Raw genomic sequence first — 20,063 nt, forward strand, 5'->3', positions numbered from 1 at the left:
CAGTTTAGAGACCAGGTCAATGCCACACAGAGTTCTAGCAGCAGACACATCTCTACAGCAACTGTTAAGAGGAGACATTACGCAGCAGGCCTTCATGGTAAAATAGCTGCTAGGAAACCACTGCTAAAGACAGGCAACAAGCAGAAGAGACTTGTTTGGGCTAAAGAACACAAGGAATGGACAATAGACCAGTGGAAATCTGTGCTTTGGTCTGATGAGTCCAAATTTGAGATCTTTGGTTCCAACCACCGTGTCTTTGTGTGATGCAGAAAAGGTAAACGGATGGACTCTACATGCCTGGTTCCCACCGTGAAGCATGGAGGAGGAGGTGTGATGGTGTGGGGGTGCTTTGCTGGTGACACTGTTGGGGATTTATTCAAAATTGAAGGCATACTGAACCAGAATGGCTACCACAGCATCTTGCAGCGGCATGCTATTCCATCCAGTTTGCGTTTAGTTGGACCATGATTTATTTTTCAACAGGACAATGACCCCAAACACACCTCCAGGCTGTGAAGGACTATTTGACAAAGAAGGAAAGTGATGGGGTGCTACGCCAGAGGACCTGATGGTTTGGGGTGAGCTGGACCGCAGAGTGAAGGTAAAAGGGCCAACAAGTGCTAAGCATCTCTGGGAACTCATTCAAGATTGTTGGAAGACCATTTCCGGTGACTAACTCTTGAAGCTCATCAAGAGAACGCCAAGAGTGTACAAAGCAGTCATCAAAGCAAAAGGTGGCTACTTTGAAGAACCTAGAATATAAGACATATTTTCAGTTGTTTTACACTTTTTTGTTAAGTATATAATTCCACATGTGTTAATTCATAGTTTTGATGCCTTCAATGTGAATTTACAATTTTCATAGTCATGAAAATACACAAAAATCTTTAAATGAAAAGGTGTGTCCAAACTTTTGGTCTGTACTGTATGTTAGCACAGCTGAAAACACTTTGGCTGATTAGAGAACCTATAAACCTGACCTTCCTTTGAGCTAGTTGAGAATCTACAGCATTACATTTGTTGGTTCCATTAGACTCTCAAAATGGACAGAAAAAAGAACATTCATGTGAAACTCGACAGTCTATTCTTGTTCTTAGAAATGAAGGATATTTCATGCGAGAAATTGCCAAGAAACTGAAGATTTCCTACAAAGGCGTGTACTACTCCCTTCAGAAGAGAGCACAAACAGGCTCTAACTAAAGTAGAAAGAGAAGTGGGAGGCCTCGCTGCACAACTGAGCAACAAGACAAGTACATTAGAGTCTTTAGTTTGAGAAATCGACGCCTCACAGGTCCTCAACTGGCAGCTCCATTAAAGAGTACACGCAAAAGGCAAGTGTCTATGTCTACAGTGAAGAGGCAACTCCGGGATGCTGGCCTTCAGGGCAGAGTGGCAAAGAAAAAGCCATATGTGAGACTGGCTAATAAAAGGAAAAGATTAATATGGGCAAAAGAACACAGACATTGGACAGAGAAAGATTGGAAAAAAAGTGATATGGACAGACGAATCCATGTTTGAGGTGTTTGGATCACACAGAAGAACCTTTGTGAGACACAGAACAACTGGAAAGATGCTGGAAGAGTGCCTGACGCCAAGGTAAAAGGGATTTTGAATAAGGAAGGCTATCACTCCATTTTGCAATGCAATGCCATACCCTGTAGACAGCGCTTGATTGGACCAATTTCATCCTACGACAGGACCTGTTCAACCCATCTAGGCCTGTTTGCGTTGTCTTTACAGGACTTGCGGGAAGGGGGAAGGCACTGTTTACGACACATGGGTCTCCGCAGTCATCCTACAACAGGACAATGACCCAAAGCATACCTCCAAATTATGCAAGAACTATTTAGGGAAGAAGCAGGCAGCTGGTATTCTATCTGTAATGAAGTGGCCAGCACAGTCACCAGATCTCAACCCATTGGGCTGTTGTGGGAGCAGCTTGACCGTATGGTACGCAAAAAGTGCCCATCAAGCCAAACCAACTTGTGGGAGGGCTTCTGGATTCATGGGGTGAAATTTCTCCAGATAACCTCAACAAATTAACTGCTAGAATGCCAAAGGTCTGCAATGTTGTAATTGCTGCAAAAGGGCATTCTTTGACGAAAGCAAAGTTTAAAGGAGAAAATTATTATTTCAAATAAAAATCTTTTTTTCAAACCTTGTCAATGTCTAGATTTTCAATTCATTTGGCAACTCATTTGATTAATAAAAGTATAAGTTTTCATGGAAAACACAATATTGTCTGGGTGACGCTAAACTTTTGAATGGTAGCGTAAATGGGTGTTCCGAAGTCACAGTTAATGTAATTGTAAATCCCTATTTTTTTTATCTAAACAAATTTTTTGATATACTTACATTTAAAATGCCCTACTGTTCTCTAATTACACTAACATATTTTCGATTTTATTCCCTGCTAGGAATGCTGGGATTCAAAAATGAAGCATCATCAGGGGGCAGAGGCTGTGGTCACTGCTGCAGTCCCTTCCCTGAAATAAAGCATCATCAGTGACCCTTGTTTCAGGGGTCGGGTTTGTTCATGCCCTGTCCCTGAGCACTGTACACAATCACAGCGTGCACAATATTGCTGAATCAGATGGACAGTAATGAGCCGGTAACAGAGCAGTGTCAGAATACCCAGCGTGCATAGACCAGTGACGTCACCTGCAGGGGCTTCATTTCAGGCAGAGGGTAGGGGGAACGGCTGAGACCACAGCCTCTGCCCCCAAGGACTCTGTATTTGAGTATCCCAGCATGCACTTGGATTTTCAAACAAATATGAAGTAGGAAGAAAAAGTAGAAAAGGATTTATGATGAAATTTACCTTGACTTCAGACCACTCTTTGAATACAAAACCTCATTTAAAAAAAATTGGTATTTTGTTGATGCAGAATTTCCTTCAAAATCCAATCCAAAACCAAGTGATAACATATATTACTGTAAATATTTCAATCATTTTCAAACAGTATGTTATCACAGACATGATAAGACATAAAAATAACTACATACCCTAAAGATAAGTTTTGAAAAATCTTTGGGATTGAAAAACACCTGCAGATTATGTCTTTTAAATGGAGGTTAAGACAAGGAATATCCAATGACATGAAAAAATGCTAAAATGCAATCCCAAACAGATAACAAGAAGGTCAGGAAATAAAATTGGTATAATCAAGGCAAAATACGAAAAATGGTCATCTTACCTGGTGGTAAATACTCGCAGTGTCCAGATGAGTTCACTAGAACATTAGTATGAAATGAAGCATCAAATCTTTCATCTGCGCTACAAAATATAACATAAAGAGTAAGAAAGTGGCAGCCAGTGATTATAAATCAATATATTACAATCATAGCTGTCTCTTCACATCTAAGACTTGTTAAACGTGTGATGGAATAGCATCATTCTTTACCTATAATCACATGTCCTTTGCTGTGTATTACCTACAGATTTCCTGTCTCTGTTGTCATTTTCAATGATGGGTGTAGCTGAGAAATACAATTTTGTCGGATTAACCTATTTTTCATGTACAGTGGCACAAAGTGTTTATTTAGCGAGAGAATATAATTGATCTGTTTCAGACTTCTGACGGCACAAAATAAAAAGGACATTTATAATAAAACAAGGTGCATTGAATAAAAGTGTTGTGGCTGCTTTTGGGTTATAAGGTTATAGGTGGTACGGTTGCTTTACAACCCTGAGGAAAATGCGTGCAACGATACTGCATGCGAGCTCAGAAGACGGCACAATGAGTGTCTGCCTTTATACTACAGGAAAGATATATATCTTGGTACCGTGTAAGCCAGTCGATAGAATAATATTTAAAATTGAGAGTCCTCTTTGGTTGATACCTTTTAATGGCTAACTGAAAAGATGGTAACAAATTGCAAGCTTTCGAGACTACATACGTCTCTTCATCAGGCATAGACTAACACAACTATTCCAATATTTATGGACACTACTGTTTATCACTCTCCCATAATGAAATGACAGTTCTGTGCTGTGTTTTGTATAAATATGTGATTCTTCAGATGTTGCATTAGTCTTTGCCTGATGAAGAGGCCTGAGTAGTCTCGAAAACTTGCAATTTACCATCTTTTCAATTAGCCATTAAAGGTATCAACCACTGAGGACTTTCAATTCTAAATATAATTTTGCCTTTATACTGTAAAGCTGTAGAAGCTACCCAGTGCATCTAGGGAAAATATATTCAGCCCGAATCACCAAGATCAGAGTTGTTGAGATCGGCCTTGATGAGGAGATGGGCTGGAGTCAGACGCTCCTGATGCCTTGATAAGGAAGTGTGTTGGAGTTAGATGCTCCTGACATAGCAGGGCTAAATGTTTTTCCTCTCTGTTTAATTTTTTTTAGTATTAACTAGTCTTATAGACTAATAGTCAAGGATTTCATAATTTATTTACTAAGTATCTCATATGCAATGTGTTCAGGTTGTGCAAAAGCTATTATGGAACATGGTAGATAAAGTCATCATGACCTGGGTAACAGGGGGGGCTACATAAATTGTTTTGTTTGTAAATGGTATAAAGAAGAAGTGTTCACTGAAGAATAAACAGAATTCTTTTGCTCACAAGTGTGCATTCTTTCATCCGAGTGCTTGTTATTTTGGAGGGCCTAATCTCTTAATTTGGCCTTTCTGGTGATCCGGCAATCTGACTTTGGGTCAGAAAACAAAGAACCACAACACTCTTGATGCCGTGATGAGGAGATGTGCTGAAGTTAGATGTTCCTATAGTCTTGATGAGGAGATGTGCTGAAGTCAGATGATCCTATAGTCTTGGTGAGGAGATGTGCTGGAGTCAGATGCTCCTGGCATACGCTTTTTCATGAGTTAAGAGAATCGGCTGAGTAGCGTACCTCTTTGTGTGCGCTTCACCGCAAATCATACTCCAGTCCCTCCTAGAGTACAATTTGTGGCATAGCGAATGTGACCACTCATTATGAATTTGATGAGTGGCAAACATCATGTCCCTATACTGCCCCAGAACTGCCCACTTTGTCCGGGCTGGGCAAAAATGGGGCAAAAAAGCCAAAAGTCACAAAATTAGAGCAGCCTTAAGTTCACGAAAATTAGTCCACTATTCAAAGCTTTTCAAGCCAGAATACTGGCTGTGACAAATTCAATGGTAAAGTACTGGAGGGGAGTTATATATCGCTACTCTTAATGGCGTCAGTGACGTGAAACCCAGAGTTTTTTCCTCCAGCACGCTAAGTGCCATGAGGGGTTAAGTTAATTTACATAATGGGCTGGCTTTCATGTGGACGTCCATATAGCGGGTGGGAGGATGTCCACCTTATCTCCACCCCAGGGTTTGGTCTGGGGCTTAAATAGCTGGGCTCCAGAGGGAGTCTTTATTCAGCAAGGCTGGGGAGAGGATCTCTAGTGGTTTTGTGTCTTGTGGAGGAAAGACTGAACCTGTGCTGCTCCAGAGCGGGCTGCTCCCAACATACATATCAACTGCATTACAGCATTTTGTTTTCTTTCCTGCTTTCCTATTTTTCCCTGAAGGGCAGGGTTTACTTTCCCCTTCTTGTTGGTTTATGCAATATAATAAACCAACCGAAGATTTAAAGTATTCCTGTTTTCTATCTCCGTGTACCACCATATGAGTTGAATTATTACATGGCGTAAAAGCTTTGATAAACTAGGCCCGTAATTTCCATAATACGACATCCAATGGAGCAAGCTGCAATGTATTTCTATTGAATTCATGGTGAATGTCACTGAAAAATCTCCAATTTATCTTAATCATGTAGAGGGTATACAGTAGTAGACTCCCATTCACATTTCTGGGTACCACATACAAACTGAAGATGCATCTGAGAAAATGGATTGTAAGCACAATGGTTAAAGGACGGATGTGAGTGATTATAATATGCACGGTGAATTATCACTACATCAAATAACTACATATTTTAATTTTTTATCACTAATGATTAGTGTTGAGCGATACCTTCCGATATCGGAAAGTATCGGTATCGGTTTGGATCGGCCGATATTCAAAAAATATCGGATATCGCCGATACCGATACCCGATCCCAATGCAAGTCAATGGGACCAAAATATCGGAATTAAAATAAACCCTTTCTTTCCTTGTAGGTTCATTCTACCTGAAGGAAAACAACTAAGAATAATGTAGGATGTATGGGGGAGGTGGCGGAGACATTAAAGGCAATGAGGATTAGTCCAATCAAATAGAATAGCATGTTTTTTTTTTTTTTTTTAAAGAAGTTCGGATTGAAAAAGATATTGAGTATGTAAATTTTTTTTATTTTGTCAGATATTGATGTTTCACTATTCCACGCCCTTCCCCTTCTTTTTTTTCTTTTTTTTTTTTTTCTTTTCCCACACTTTCATCTTCATCATCATCAGCATCCTTGACATCAACTTCTTCACCTTATTCATCTTCTTCTTCATCTTCTACCTATTTTTTTTTTTATTACATTCTTCATATTCATTTTCTTCAACTATTATTATTCTTCCTATTCTACATATTCTTTTTATTCCACTGTTATTATTCTTCCTATTCTACTTCTTCATCATATTCTCATTTGTGACAGGCATTCCCGTAGTTGTTATCTATAAAAGTTGGAAGATTACACCTTCCGTTCTGCCAGTCACAAAAGTTACATTTGTCCGCGTTCAGTTTGGCCTGCAGCATCAGGCTTTATCCAGGGGCACCACGAGGAGGAACGGACTCACCCCCATACACTGCTTAGTCTTCTTCTGCATATAATTTAGATAATATCTTTTGCTCTGATATTAAGTCTTATGCTTAATGTTCTTCTGCTCTTTGTTCTGCAGCCTCTTGTTCTTCTGCTTCTCGGTCTTCCATGTTGTCGTCTCCAGGGTCTTCGTCTCCAGTGTCGTCATCTCCGCCGTCGTCGTCTCAGCCGTCGTCGTCTCCGCCGTCGTCGTCGTCGTCGTCATCGGGGTGGTCTTCCGGGTCGTCGTCATCGGGGTGGTCTTCCGGGTTGTCGACGTTAGGGTCTTCAACTTGGAAATGTAGCAGAAGGTACAAGAAGGCTGAGAAAATGCCAAGAACCAGCTGATGGAACTGGAACTCGGATGGCTACCCGAAGGTTCAAGAGCCTATGGAACTACCGAGGACCAGCTGACGTTACTGGAACCCGGTTACTAAGCAGGAGGTACCCGTGCTAAAAAGCACTACCAAGGACCGCCTGACGTTGGCGGAACTCGGATACCCAGAAGGAGGCACCTAAGCCAAAGGCTCTGCCCGGAACCAGATGACGTTACTGGAACCAGGATGGGGAGCAGAAGGTACAAGAGCAAAAGACACTGCCGAGAACCAGCTGACGGTACTGGAACCCGGATGGGTAGCCGAATGTCCAAGAGCCAATGGAACTACCAAGGACCAGCTGACGTTACTGGAACCCGGTTACTAAGCAGGAGGTACCCGTGCCTGAAAGCACTACCAAGGACCACCTGACATTGGTGGAACTTGGATACCCAGAAGGAGGCACCTAAGCCAAAGGCTCTGCCCGGAACCAGCTGACGGTACTGGAACCAGGATGGGGAGCAGAAGGTACAAGAGCAAAAGACACTGCCGAGAACCAGCTGACGGTGCTGGAACCAGGTGGTGGACCCGAAGGCCCACAGGAGAGGAGAGAACAGCTAGGCCGCGAGGCAGCCGCAGTTACCGAACCCCAACAGTCCTACAGGGGGAGCTGGGCCTACTGGCACTACAGAACCAGCCTTGACTACCAGTTCACGCAGCCCACATAGGAAGCTCCTAAACTGGAGGCACCCTGGAGTTGGCTAACTCGACCGCCCCACGACGGGGCAAGCATAGGCGTCTCAGTGAAGTTGACACAACCCGGAAACAGCTGACGGTGCTGAAACCAGGCTTGGCATGAGGGAGTACCTGTGACAAGAACACTGCCGAGAACCAGCTGGCGGTGCTGGAACCCGGATGCGTTGCCCCAGTGTGCAAGAGCCAATGGCACGACCGAGGACCAGCTGACGGTGCTGGAACCCGGTTACTAAGCTGTAGGTGCCCGCGCTTAAAAGCACTACCAAGGACCGCCTGGCGTTGGCGGAACTCGGATACCCAGGAGGAGGCACCTAAGCCAAAGGCTCGGCCCGGAACCAGCTGACGGTGCTGGAACCAGGTGGTGGACCCGAAGGCCCACAGGAGAGGAGAGAACAGCTAGGCCGCGAGGCAGCCGCAGTTACCGAACCCCAACAGTCCTACAGGGGGAGCTGGGCCTACTGGCACTACAGAACCAGCCTTGACTACCAGTTCACGCAGCCCACATAGGAAGCTCCTAAACTGGAGGCACCCTGGAGTTGGCTAACTCGACCGCCCCACGACGGGGCAAGCATAGGCGTCTCAGTGAAGTTGACACAACCCGGAAACAGCTGACGGTGCTGAAACCAGGCTTGGCACGAGGGAGTACCTGTGACAAGAACACTGCCGAGAACCAGCTGGCGGTGCTGGAACCCGGATGCGTTGCCCCAGTGTGCAAGAGCCAATGGCACGACCGAGGACCAGCTGACGGTGCTGGAACCCGGTTACTAAGCTGTAGGTGCCCGCGCTTAAAAGCACTACCAAGGACCGCCTGGCGTTGGCGGAACTCGGATACCCAGGAGGAGGCACCTTAGCCAAAGGCTCGGCCCGGAACCAGCTGACGGTGCTGGAACCAGGTGGTGGACCCCAAGGCCCACAGGAGAGGAGAGAACAGCTAGGCCGCGAGGCAGCCGCAGTTACCGAACCCCAACAGTCCTACAGGGGGAGCTGGGCCTACTGGCACTACAGAACCAGCCTTGACTACCAGTTCACGCAGCCCACATAGGAAGCTCCTAAACTGGAGGCACCCTGGAGTTGGCTAACTCGACCGCCCCACGACGGGGCAAGCATAGGCGTCTCAGTGAAGTTGACACAACCCGGAAACAGCTGACGGTGCTGAAACCAGGCTTGGCACGAGGGAGTACCTGTGACAAGAACACTGCCGAGAACCAGCTGGCGGTGCTGGAACCCGGATGCGTTGCCCCAGTGTGCAAGAGCCAATGGCACGACCGAGGACCAGCTGACGGTGCTGGAACCCGGTTACTAAGCTGTAGGTGCCCGCGCTTAAAAGCACTACCAAGGACCGCCTGGCGTTGGCGGAACTCGGATACCCAGGAGGAGGCACCTTAGCCAAAGGCTCGGCCCGGAACCAGCTGACGGTGCTGGAACCAGGTGGTGGACCCCAAGGCCCACAGGAGAGGAGAGAACAGCTAGGCCGCGAGGCAGCCACAGTTACCGAACCCCAACAGTTCTACAGGGGGAGCTGGGCCTACTGGCACTACAGAACCAGCCTTGACTACCAGTTCACGCAGCCCACATAGGAAGCTCCTAAACTGGAGGCACCCTGGAGTTGGCTAACTCGACCGCCCCACGACGGGGCAAGCATAGGCGTCTCAGTGAAGTTGACACAACCCGGAAACAGCTGACGGTGCTGAAACCAGGCTTGGCACGAGGGAGTACCTGTTACAAGAACACTGCCGAGAACCAGCTGGCGGTGCTGGAACTCGGATGCGTTGCCCCAGTGTGCAAGAGCCAATGGCACGACCGAGGACCAGCTGACGGTGCTGGAACCCGGTTACTAAGCTGTAGGTGCCCGCGCTTAAAAGCACTACCAAGGACCGCCTGGCGTTGGCGGAACTCGGATACCCAGGAGGAGGCACCTTAGCCAAAGGCTCGGCCCGGAACCAGCTGACGGTGCTGGAACCAGGTGGTGGACCCCAAGGCCCACAGGAGAGGAGAGAACAGCTAGGCCGCGAGGCAGCCGCAGTTACCGAACCCCAACAGTCCTACAGGGGGAGCTGGGCCTACTGGCACTACAGAACCAGCCTTGACTACCAGTTCACGCAGCCCACATAGGAAGCTCCTAAACTGGAGGCACCCTGGAGTTGGCTAACTCGACCGCCCCACGACGGGGCAAGCATAGGCGTCTCAGTGAAGTTGACACAACCCGGAAACAGCTGACGGTGCTGAAACCAGGCTTGGCACGAGGGAGTACCTGTGACAAGAACACTGCCGAGAACCAGCTGGCGGTGCTGGAACCCGGATGCGTTGCCTTGCCTATTAAAGATTGTCTTCCTAGAGCCCCAACTAGCGGTGTTGGAGCAAAGGGTAAGCAGGGGGAGATGAGTGTAGGCCGAAGCCTGCACTGGAGGCAGCTTTGTGTCTGCGTTGCGTTTGCAGGACACTTTGCCGGCTACACACTGGGGGAACAGCTGGCGTTGCTGAACCCCACTAACACAATGGCGTGTGTTTTTATCTGTGCAGCTAGCACTTGCGGGCAAAAACTTGCGATGTTAGAGCCCGTGTTGAAGCAGGAGGAGGAGGAGAGGAGCAGAGTGTAGGCCGAAGCCTAGTTGAACCAATTTCAAAGGAAACCTTTAACCCCCCCCTCAGGTGTTACAAAGTACAAGAGACACACCTTGTGCAGTATTAATGCTGCACAAGTGAAAGGTTGCTCTATTAATTTGTCTACTTGCACACGCTGAATGAAAGACATACACAATTTACCCCATTCTACAGTAAAACTGTAGTGGATGCGTGACTTGGTTTTTTGATGAGACGCAGCACAGGTGTCCAAAATAACGCCTTGGTGCTTGGCGCAGCTTCCTGAGCGTTGTTATTTGCTGTACAGGAGTCTGCGCTCTTGTGTTATCCCTTGGCAATGCCCTGTTAGCGCTGCCCATCTTATGACCTCATTTCATGTTGGCCGGTGCGGTTAACGATGGCCATAAATCCCAGACCCACAGTGGCTTTTCCTAAAGTCACACTGCGGTGCTGGGATTCGTGGCCTTGAGCAGTAAATATTTTGGCCGCTCACACACGTCCTTACACCTGCTTCAGACTGGGCGGCCTCTGCTGATCCCTTCTCGCATGCCGCGGCCATGAGGCTGCACAGTCTGAAGAAGGCGGAAGGAGATGAGTTAAGACAGGCGAAGATATGCACTGCTCGTGCCCATCAATCACACCCTCGCAGTCAAAATAATTAAGACAACGAGGAGCATTTTATTCAGGCAGGGCGGACGAACAGGCGCAAGTAGCCAACCAATGATGTCAGAAGACGGGAAGCGCTACCAAGGGGGGTGCTGCGTATCATTAGAAAGGAAAGTCACACCTCAGGGACAGTGGAATTGTCTCAAAGAGACACATTTTGTACGTGTTGAGTTCCACGTGGGCAAGGAGAAAACGTCAGCCACCTTGTACAAATGCAGCAGTACTGCTGTACAAGGTGGCTGTTATACATAGAAACACCTGGGGGTGGTGGCCAGGCTCCCTTCAATTTCAGTTCATGTGCCTGCGTGGCGTTTGCAGGTCACGTTGCAAGCTACACAGCAGGGGAACAGCTGGCGTTGCTGAACCCCACTGACACATTGACTGGTGTTTTTCTCTGTGCAGATTGCATGTCCGGGCAAAAACTAGCGGTGTTAGAGCCCAGGGTCAGCAGGAGGAGGAGGAGAGGAGCAAAGTGTAGGCCGAAGCCTGCACTGGTGGCAGCTTTTGGTCGGTTGTGCCAGCGTGGCTTGTGCTGGACACGATGCCGGCTACACAGCGGGGGAACAGCTGGCGGTGCTGAACCACACTAACACATTGGCTGGTGTTTTTCTCTGTGCAGCTAGCATGTCCGGGCAGAAACTGGCGTTGTTTGAGCCCAGGGTCAGCAGGAGGAGGAGAGGAGCAAAGTGTAGGCCGAAGCCTGCACTGGTGGCAGCTTTTGTTCTGTTGTGCCAGCGTGGCTTGTGCTGGACACGTTGCCGACTACACAGCAGGGGAACAGCTGGCGGTGCTGAACCCCACTAACACATTGGCTGGTGTTTTTCTCTGTGCAGCTAGCATTTCCGGGCAAAAACTAGCGGTGTTTGAGCCCAGGGTCAGCAGGAGGAGTAGAGGAGCAGAGTGTAGGCCGAAGCCTAGTTGAACCAATTTCAAAGGTTACCTTTAACCCCCCCCTCAGGTGTTGCAAGGTACAAGAGCCACACCTTGAACAGCATTAATGATGCACAAGTCAAAGGTTGCTCTATTTAATTTTGCTCCTTGCACACGCTGAATTAAACACGTACACTATTTAGCCCATTATACTGTCAAACAGTTGTGGAGGCGTGACTTGTCTTTTTAACGAGACGCAGCACAGGTGTCAAAATTTGCACCTAGGTACTGGGCGCAGATTCCTGAGCGTTGTTATTTGCTGTACAGGAGTCTGCGCTCTTGTGTTATCCCTTGGCAATACCCTGTTAGTGCAGGCCGTCTCATGACCTCATTTCATGTTGGCCGGTGCGGTTAACGATGGCCATAAATCCCAGACCCACAGTGGCTTTTCCTAAAGTCACACTGCGGTGCTGGGATTCGTGGCCTTGTGCAGTAAATATGTTCGCCGCTCACACATGTCCTTACACCTGCTTCAGACTGGGCGGCCTCAGCTGATCCCTTATCGCATGCCGCGGCCATGAGGCCGCACAGTCAGAAGAAGGCGGAAGGAGGGGAGTGAAAACAGGGGAACATATGCACTGCTCGTGCCCATCAATCACACCCTCGCAGTCAAAATATATGAGACAACGGGGGGCGTTGTGTCGGGCAGGGGGGACGCACAGGCACAGCCAGCCAACCAATGATGTCAGGAGACGGGCAGCGCTAACAATGGGGGTGCTGCGTGTCATTACAAAGGAAAGTCACACCTCAGGGACATTGTAATGGTCTCTAATGAGACACATTTTTTACGTGTTGAGTTCCACGTGGGCAAGGAGAAAAAGTCAGCCACCTCGTACAAATGCAGCAGTACTGCTGTACAAGGTGGCTGATATACATAGAAACACCTGTGGGTGGGGGGCAGGCTCCCTTCAATTTCAGTTCATGTGCCTGCGTGGCGTTTGCAGGTCACGTTGCAAGCTGCACAGCAGGGGAACAGCTGGCGGTGCTGAACCCCACTAACACATTGGCTGGTGTTTTTCTCTGTGCAGCTAGCATGTCCGGGCAGAAACTGGCGTTGTTTGAGCCCAGGGTCAGCAGGAGGAGGAGAGGAGCAAAGTGTAGGCCGAAGCCTGCACTGGTGGCAGCTTTTGTTCTGTTGTGCCAGCGTGGCTTGTGCTGGACACGTTGCCGACTACACAGCAGGGGAACAGCTGGCGGTGCTGAACCCCACTAACACATTGGCTGGTGTTTTTCTCTGTGCAGCTAGCATTTCCGGGCAAAAACTAGCGGTGTTTGAGCCCAGGGTCAGCAGGAGGAGTAGAGGAGCAGAGTGTAGGCCGAAGCCTAGTTGAACCAATTTCAAAGGTTACCTTTAACCCCCCCCTCAGGTGTTGCAAGGTACAAGAGCCACACCTTGAACAGCATTAATGATGCACAAGTCAAAGGTTGCTCTATTTAATTTTGCTCCTTGCACACGCTGAATTAAACACGTACACTATTTAGCCCATTATACTGTCAAACAGTTGTGGAGGCGTGACTTGTCTTTTTAACGAGACGCAGCACAGGTGTCAAAATTTGCACCTAGGTACTGGGCGCAGATTCCTGAGCGTTGTTATTTGCTGTACAGGAGTCTGCGCTATTGTGATCCCTTGGCCATGCGCTGTGAGCGCTTCCTGTCTTCTGACCTCATTTCATGTCGGCCGTTGCGGTTAGCGATGGACATGAATCCCAGACCCACAGTGTGTTTTTAAAAAATCACACTGCGGTGCTGGGATTCGTGCCCTGGTGCACTAAATATGTTTGCCGCTCACACATGTCCTTACACCTGCTTCAGACTGGGCGGCCTCATCTGATCCCTTATCGCCTGCCGCGGCCATGAGGACACCCAGTCTGAAGAAGGCGGAAGGAGATGAGTGAACACAGGCAAACATATGCACTGCACATGCCCATCAATCACACCCTCGCTGTCCAAAAAAATAAGACACCGAGGGCCGTTGTTTCGAGCAGGGGAGATGCACAGGCGCAGCCAGCTAACCAATGATGTCAAAAGACGGGCAGCGCTAACAAGGGTGGTGCTGCGTGTCATTACAAAGGAAAGTCACACCTCAGGGACATTGTAATGGTCTCTAATGAGACACATTTTGTACGTGTTGAGTTCCACGTGGGCAAGGAGAAAAAGTCAGCCACCTCGTACAAATGCAGCAGTACTGCTGTACAAGGTGGCTGATATACATAGAAACACCTGTGGGTGGGGGGCAGGCTCCCTTCAATTTCAGTTCATGTGCCTGCGTGGCGTTTGCAGGTCACGTTGCAAGCTACACAGCAGGGGAACAGCTGGCGTTGCTGAACCCCACTGACACATTGACTGGTGTTTTTCTCTGTGCAGATTGCATGTCCGGGCAAAAACTAGCGGTGTTAGAGCCCAGGGTCAGCAGGAGGAGGAGGAGAGGAGCAAAGTGTAGGCCGAAGCCTGCACTGGTGGCAGCTTTTGGTCGGTTGTGCCAGCGTGGCTTGTGCTGGACACGATGCCGGCTACACAGCGGGGGAACAGCAGGCGGTGCTGAACCCCACTAACACATTGGCTGGTGTTTTTCTCTGTGCAGCTAGCATGTCCGGGCAGAAACTGGCGTTGTTTGAGCCCAGGGTCAGCAGGAGGAGGAGAGGAGCAAAGTGTAGGCCGAAGCCTGCACTGGTGGCAGCTTTTGGTCGGTTGTGCCAGCGTGGCTTGTGCTGGACACGTTGCCGACTACACAGCAGGGGAACAGCTGGCGGTGCTGAACCCCACTAACACATTGGCTGGTGTTTTTCTCTGTGCAGCTAGCATTTCCGGGCAAAAACTAGCGGTGTTTGAGCCCAGGGTCAGCAGGAGGAGGAGAGGAGCAGAGTGTAGGCCGAAGCCTAGTTGAACCAATTTCAAAGGTTACCTTTAACCCCCCCCTCAGGTGTTGCAAGGTACAAGAGCCACACCTTGTGCAGCATTAATGCTGCACAAGTAAAAGGTTGCTCTATTTGTTTTGCTCCTTGCACACGCTGACTAAAACACGTACACTATTTAGCCCATTATACTGTCAAACAGTTGTGGAGGCGTGACTTGTCTTTTTAACGAGACGCAGCACAGGTGTCAAAATTTGCACCTAGGTACTGGGCGCAGATTCCTGAGCGTTGTTATTTGCTGTACAGGAGTCTGCGCTATTGTGATCCCTTGGCCATGCGCTGTGAGCGCTTCCTGTCTTCTGACCTCATTTCATGTCGGCCGTTGCGGTTAGCGATGGACATGAATCCCAGACCCACAGTGTGTTTTCAAAAAATCACACTGCGTGGCTGGGATTCGTGGCCTTGTGCAGTAAATAGGTTTGCCGCTTACACATGTCCTTACACCTGCTCCAGACTGGGCGGCCTCAGCTGATCCCTTATCGCCTACCACGGCCAGGAGGCCGCACAGTCTGAAGAAGGCGGAAGGAGATGAGTTAAGACAGGCGAACATATGCACTGCTGGTGCCCATAAACCACACCCTCGCTGACAAAATAAATATGACAACGAGGGGCGTTGTTTCTAGCAGGGCGGATGCACAGGCGCAGCCAGCTAACCATGATGACAAAAGACGGGAAACGCTACCAAGGGGGGTGCTGCGTATCATTACAAAGGAAAGTCACACCTCAGGGACAGTGGAATGGTCTCAATGAGACACATTTTGTACGTGTTGAGTTCCACGTGGGCAAGGAGAAAAAGTCAGCCACCTTGTACAAATGCAGCAGTACTGCTGTACTAGGTGGCTGTTATACATAGAAACACCTGGGGGGGTGGGGCCAGGTTCCCTTTTAATTTCAGTTCCTGTGCCTGCATGGCGTTTGCAGGTCACGTTGCCGGCTACACAGCAGGGGAACAGCTGGCGTTGCTGAACCCCACTAACACATTGGCTGGTGTTTTTCTCTGTGCAGCTAGCACTTCCGGGCAAAAACTAGCGGTGTTTGAGCCCAGGGTCAGCAGGAGGAGGAGAGGAGCAGAGTGTAGGCCGAAGCCTGCACTGGTGGCAGCTTTTGTTCTGTTGTGCCAGCGTGGCTTGTGCTGGACACGTTGCCGACTACACAGCAGGGGAACAGCTGGCGGTGCTGAACCCCACTGACACATCACCTAGTGTTTTTTTCTGTGTAGACAACACTTCCAGGTGGCAACTGACAGTGTTGAAACCCAGGGAATCAAAGAGGAGCAGAGTGTAGGCCGAAGCCTGCAGTGGAGCAAGTTGAAAGGGAACCTTTAACCCCCCCCCCCAGGCATTTGTTGCTGAAAGAGCCATCTTGTACAGCAGTAATACTGCACATGGAAAATGGTGGCTCCGAAAATTATGCTCCTTGCAAACGCTGAAGTACACACTCATATAATGTGTCCCCTCACACCGTCAAACCATCCCGGAAGTGGGACTTTCCTTTGTAATGTGACACAGCACAGCCGTCATTCCAACCCCCTTGGTGCCGGGCACCACCTCCTCAACGTTGTTTGGTTCTGTCACGGAGCCCGCACTGTAATGTTATCCCTTGGCCATGCACAGTTAGCGGTGCCCGTCTTCTGACATCATGTAGGTGTCAGGCTGGCAGTGCCTGTGCGTCCAAGCTGCCCGAGATCCAACCTTGCAGTGTCATCTAATGTAGTCCCACTGCGGGCCAGGGATCCATGGGCATGCGCAGTGCATATCATCGCCTCTCACTCACCTCCTTCCTGCTTCTTCAGACTGTGCGGCGTCACGGCCGTGGCATGCTATTAGGGATCAGCTGACGCCGCCTAGTCTGAAGAAGCGTGAAGAAGGGGAGTGAGAGGCTAGTATATGCACTGCGCATGGCCATGGATACCAGGCCCACTGTGGGATCACATTAGACGACACTGCGAGGTGTGATTTCGGGCAGCGTGGACGCACAGGCGCAGCCAGGACGACAACAAATGATGTCAGAGGACGGGCAGCGCAAACTGTGCATGGCCAAGGGATAACATAACAGCGCAGGGTCCATGACGGAATCAAACAACGCTAAGGAGGCAGCGCACGGTGCCAAGGGGGTAGCAATGACGGCTGTGCTGCGTCACATTACAAAGGAAAGTCCCACCTCCAGGACGGTTGGACGGTGTGAGGGGACACATTACATGAGTGTGTAGTTCAGCGTTTGCAAGGAGCATAATTTCAAGAGCGACCTTTCCCTTGTGCAGTATTAGTGCTGCACATGGTGGCTCTTTCAGTAACAAACGCCTAGGGGGGGGGGGGGGGACAGGTCCCCTTACATTTTAGTTGTGCCAGCGTGGCGGTCGCATGACACGTTGCCGGATACACAGCTGGGGATCAGCTGACGTTACTGAACCCCAATAACAGAGGAGCGACTGTTGACTGTGCACACAGCACTTCCAGGCACCAACTGGCGGTGTTAGAGCCCAGGGACAGCAGGAGGAGCAGATTGGAGGTATTGCCGCACACACAGCTGGGGATCAGCTGACGTTACTGAACCCCAATAACAGAGGAGCGACTGTTGACTGTGCACACAGCACTTCCAGGCACCAACTGGCGGTGTTAGAGCCCAGGGACAGCAGGAGGAGCAGATTGGAGGTATTGCCGCACACACAGCTGGGGATCAGCTGACGTTACTGAACCCCAATAACAGAGGAGCGACTGTTGACTGTGCACACAGCACTTCCAGGCACCAACTGGCGGTGTTAGAGCCCAGGGACAGCAGGAGGAGCAGAGGAACAGAGTGTAGGCCGAAGCCTGATTGGAGCAAGTTGAAAGGAAACCTTTAACCCCCCCCCCCAAGACGTTTGTAGCTGAAAGAGCCATGTTGTGCAGCACTAAGGATGCAAAAGGAAAAGGTTGCTCTTTTAATTATGCTCCTTGCAAACACCGAAGTAAACACTAAAAATGTGTCCCTTTATACCGTTAAACCGTTCCGGAGGTGCGAATTTCCTTCGTAATGGGACACAGCACAGCTGTCATTCCTATCCCCTTGATGCCGTGCGCTGCCTCCTCAGCGTTGTTTTAAGCTGCCACGGAGCCTGCGCTGTTCTGTTAGCCCTTGGCCATGCCCAATTAGCGCTGCCTGTCTTCTGACATAATTTGGTGTCAGGCTGTCAGTGCCTGTGCGTCCACGCTGCTCCAGATCCCACCTCGCAGTCTCATCTAACGTAATCCCACTGCGGGCCTTGGAACCATGGGCATGCACAGTGCATAACCTCGACTCTCACTCCCCTCCTTCCCTCTTCTTCAGACTGTGCGGTGTCACGGCCGTGGCATGCTAGGGATCAGCTGACGGCGCACAGTCTAAAGAAGGCGGAGGGAAATGAGCGAGAGCCCGAGGGGAAGATATGCACTGCGCATGCCCATGGATCCCAGGCCCGCAGTGTGACTCAATCAGAAGACACTGCGAGGCGGGATCTCGGGCACCGCGGCCGCACAGGCGCAGCCAGCCTGACACCAAATTATGTCAGAAGACAGGCAGCGCAAATAGGGCATGCCCAAGGGATAACAGAACAGTGCAGGCTCCGTGACAGCTTAAAACAACGCTGAGGAGGCAGCGCATGGCACCAAGGGGGTAGGAATGACGGCTGTGCTGCGTCACATTACGAAGGAAAGTCCCAGCTCCGGGACGGTATAACGGTATCAGTGAACACATTTTATAAGTGTTAAGTTCTGCGTGTGCAAAGAGCTAAAAAAAAAGAGCTACCTTTTCCTTGTGCAGCATTACTGCTGCACAAGATGGCTCTTTCAGTAACAAACGACGGGGGGGGGGGGGGGGACAGGTTCCCTTACATTTAGGTTGTTGTGCCAGCGTGGCGGTCGCAGGACACATTGCCGGCTACACAGCTGGGGATCAGCTGACGTTACTGAAACCCAATAACACTGGGTCGTATGTTTTTACTGTGCAGCCTGCACTTCTGAGCCGCAACTGGCGGTGTTGGAGCCCAGGAATAGCAGTTCAGGTGGTAGAAAGATGAACACAGCAGGAGACCTGGATGACACCCAATTACTTAATCAGGCAGAGGAGTGGCAAATTCCTGCGAGATCCAGGCCTGGTTCATTTTCAGGAAAGTAAGCCGGTCAACGTTATCGGAGGATAGTCGCATGCGACGGTCTGTTAGTACACCACCTGCGGCACTAAAGACACGTTCCGATAAGACACTAGCCGCAGGGCAAGCCAGCACCTCCAATGCATACTGGCTTAGCTCTGGCCATGTATCCAGCTTAGAGACCCAAAACTTGAACGGGGAAGAGCCGTCTGGGAGTACAGTAAGAGGGCAAGCCATGTAGTCTGTCACCATCTGACGGAACCGTTGCCTCCTGCTGACTGGAGCCGCCGGTGATGGTGTAGACATTTGGGGCGGGCACACAAAAGTGTGCCAGAGTTGTGCCATACTGGGCTTGCCTTGGGCAGAGGCACTGCTTCTGCTCCCTCTTTGGGCAGAGCCTCCCCCACTGCCTCGACGCACTGAGCTGCTTTGTAAAGCACTAGCAGCACTCCTCTCAGTTGGACAGGAGAAGATGATGGAATTCACCAGTGTGTCGTGGTACTCCCGCAATTTACGCTCCCGGGTCAACGCAGGGATGAGGTTTTGGACGTTGTCCCGGTAGCGAGGATCGAGGAGGGTGAACACCCAATAATCAGGCATGTTGAGAATGTGGTCGATGCGGCGGTCGTTTCTCAGGCACTGCAGCATGAAATCCACCATGTGCTGCAGAGTGCCAACCGGCCCAGAAACGCTGTCCCCTGCTTGAGACATGATCTCTGCCCGCTCGTCATCACCCCACCCTCGCTGTACACACTGACCACTGGACAATTGTGTCGCTCCCTCCTCTGGACGGAGCTCTTCCTCCTCCATTGACTCCTCCTCATCCTCCTCACAAATTGGCCCCTGCGTACCCCTTTGTGAGGAACCACGTGGCGCTGACTCTCCAGAAGCTGATGGAAAAGGTGACTCCTCATCCTCCACCTCTTCCACCACATCATCCCTTAACCCTTGCAAAGTTTGCTGAAGCAGGCAGATAAGGGGGACAGTCATGCTGACTAGTGCATCATCTGCACTTGCCATCCGCGTGGAATAATCAAAAGGACGCAAAACCTGGCAGACGTCCTTCATAGTGGCCCACTCTGTG

The 20,063-nt window shown here is 49.7% G+C and overlaps 1 protein-coding gene across 1 annotated transcript in view; it reads right to left on the reverse strand.

Annotated features, from left to right (window-relative positions):
- CHRNA7 (cholinergic receptor nicotinic alpha 7 subunit) overlaps positions 1-20,063 on the reverse strand; it is a 622,924-nt gene that overhangs the window by 93,791 nt on the left and 509,070 nt on the right. Inside the window, exon 5 of the mRNA XM_069765888.1 lies at positions 3,198-3,277. Within this exon, the coding sequence (XP_069621989.1) occupies positions 3,198-3,277 (80 nt within the window). The remainder of the gene's footprint in view (positions 1-3,197; positions 3,278-20,063) is intronic.

Source organism: Ranitomeya imitator, chromosome 4, assembly GCF_032444005.1.
Source record: "Ranitomeya imitator isolate aRanImi1 chromosome 4, aRanImi1.pri, whole genome shotgun sequence".
Taxonomy (NCBI): Eukaryota; Metazoa; Chordata; class Amphibia; order Anura; family Dendrobatidae; genus Ranitomeya; species Ranitomeya imitator.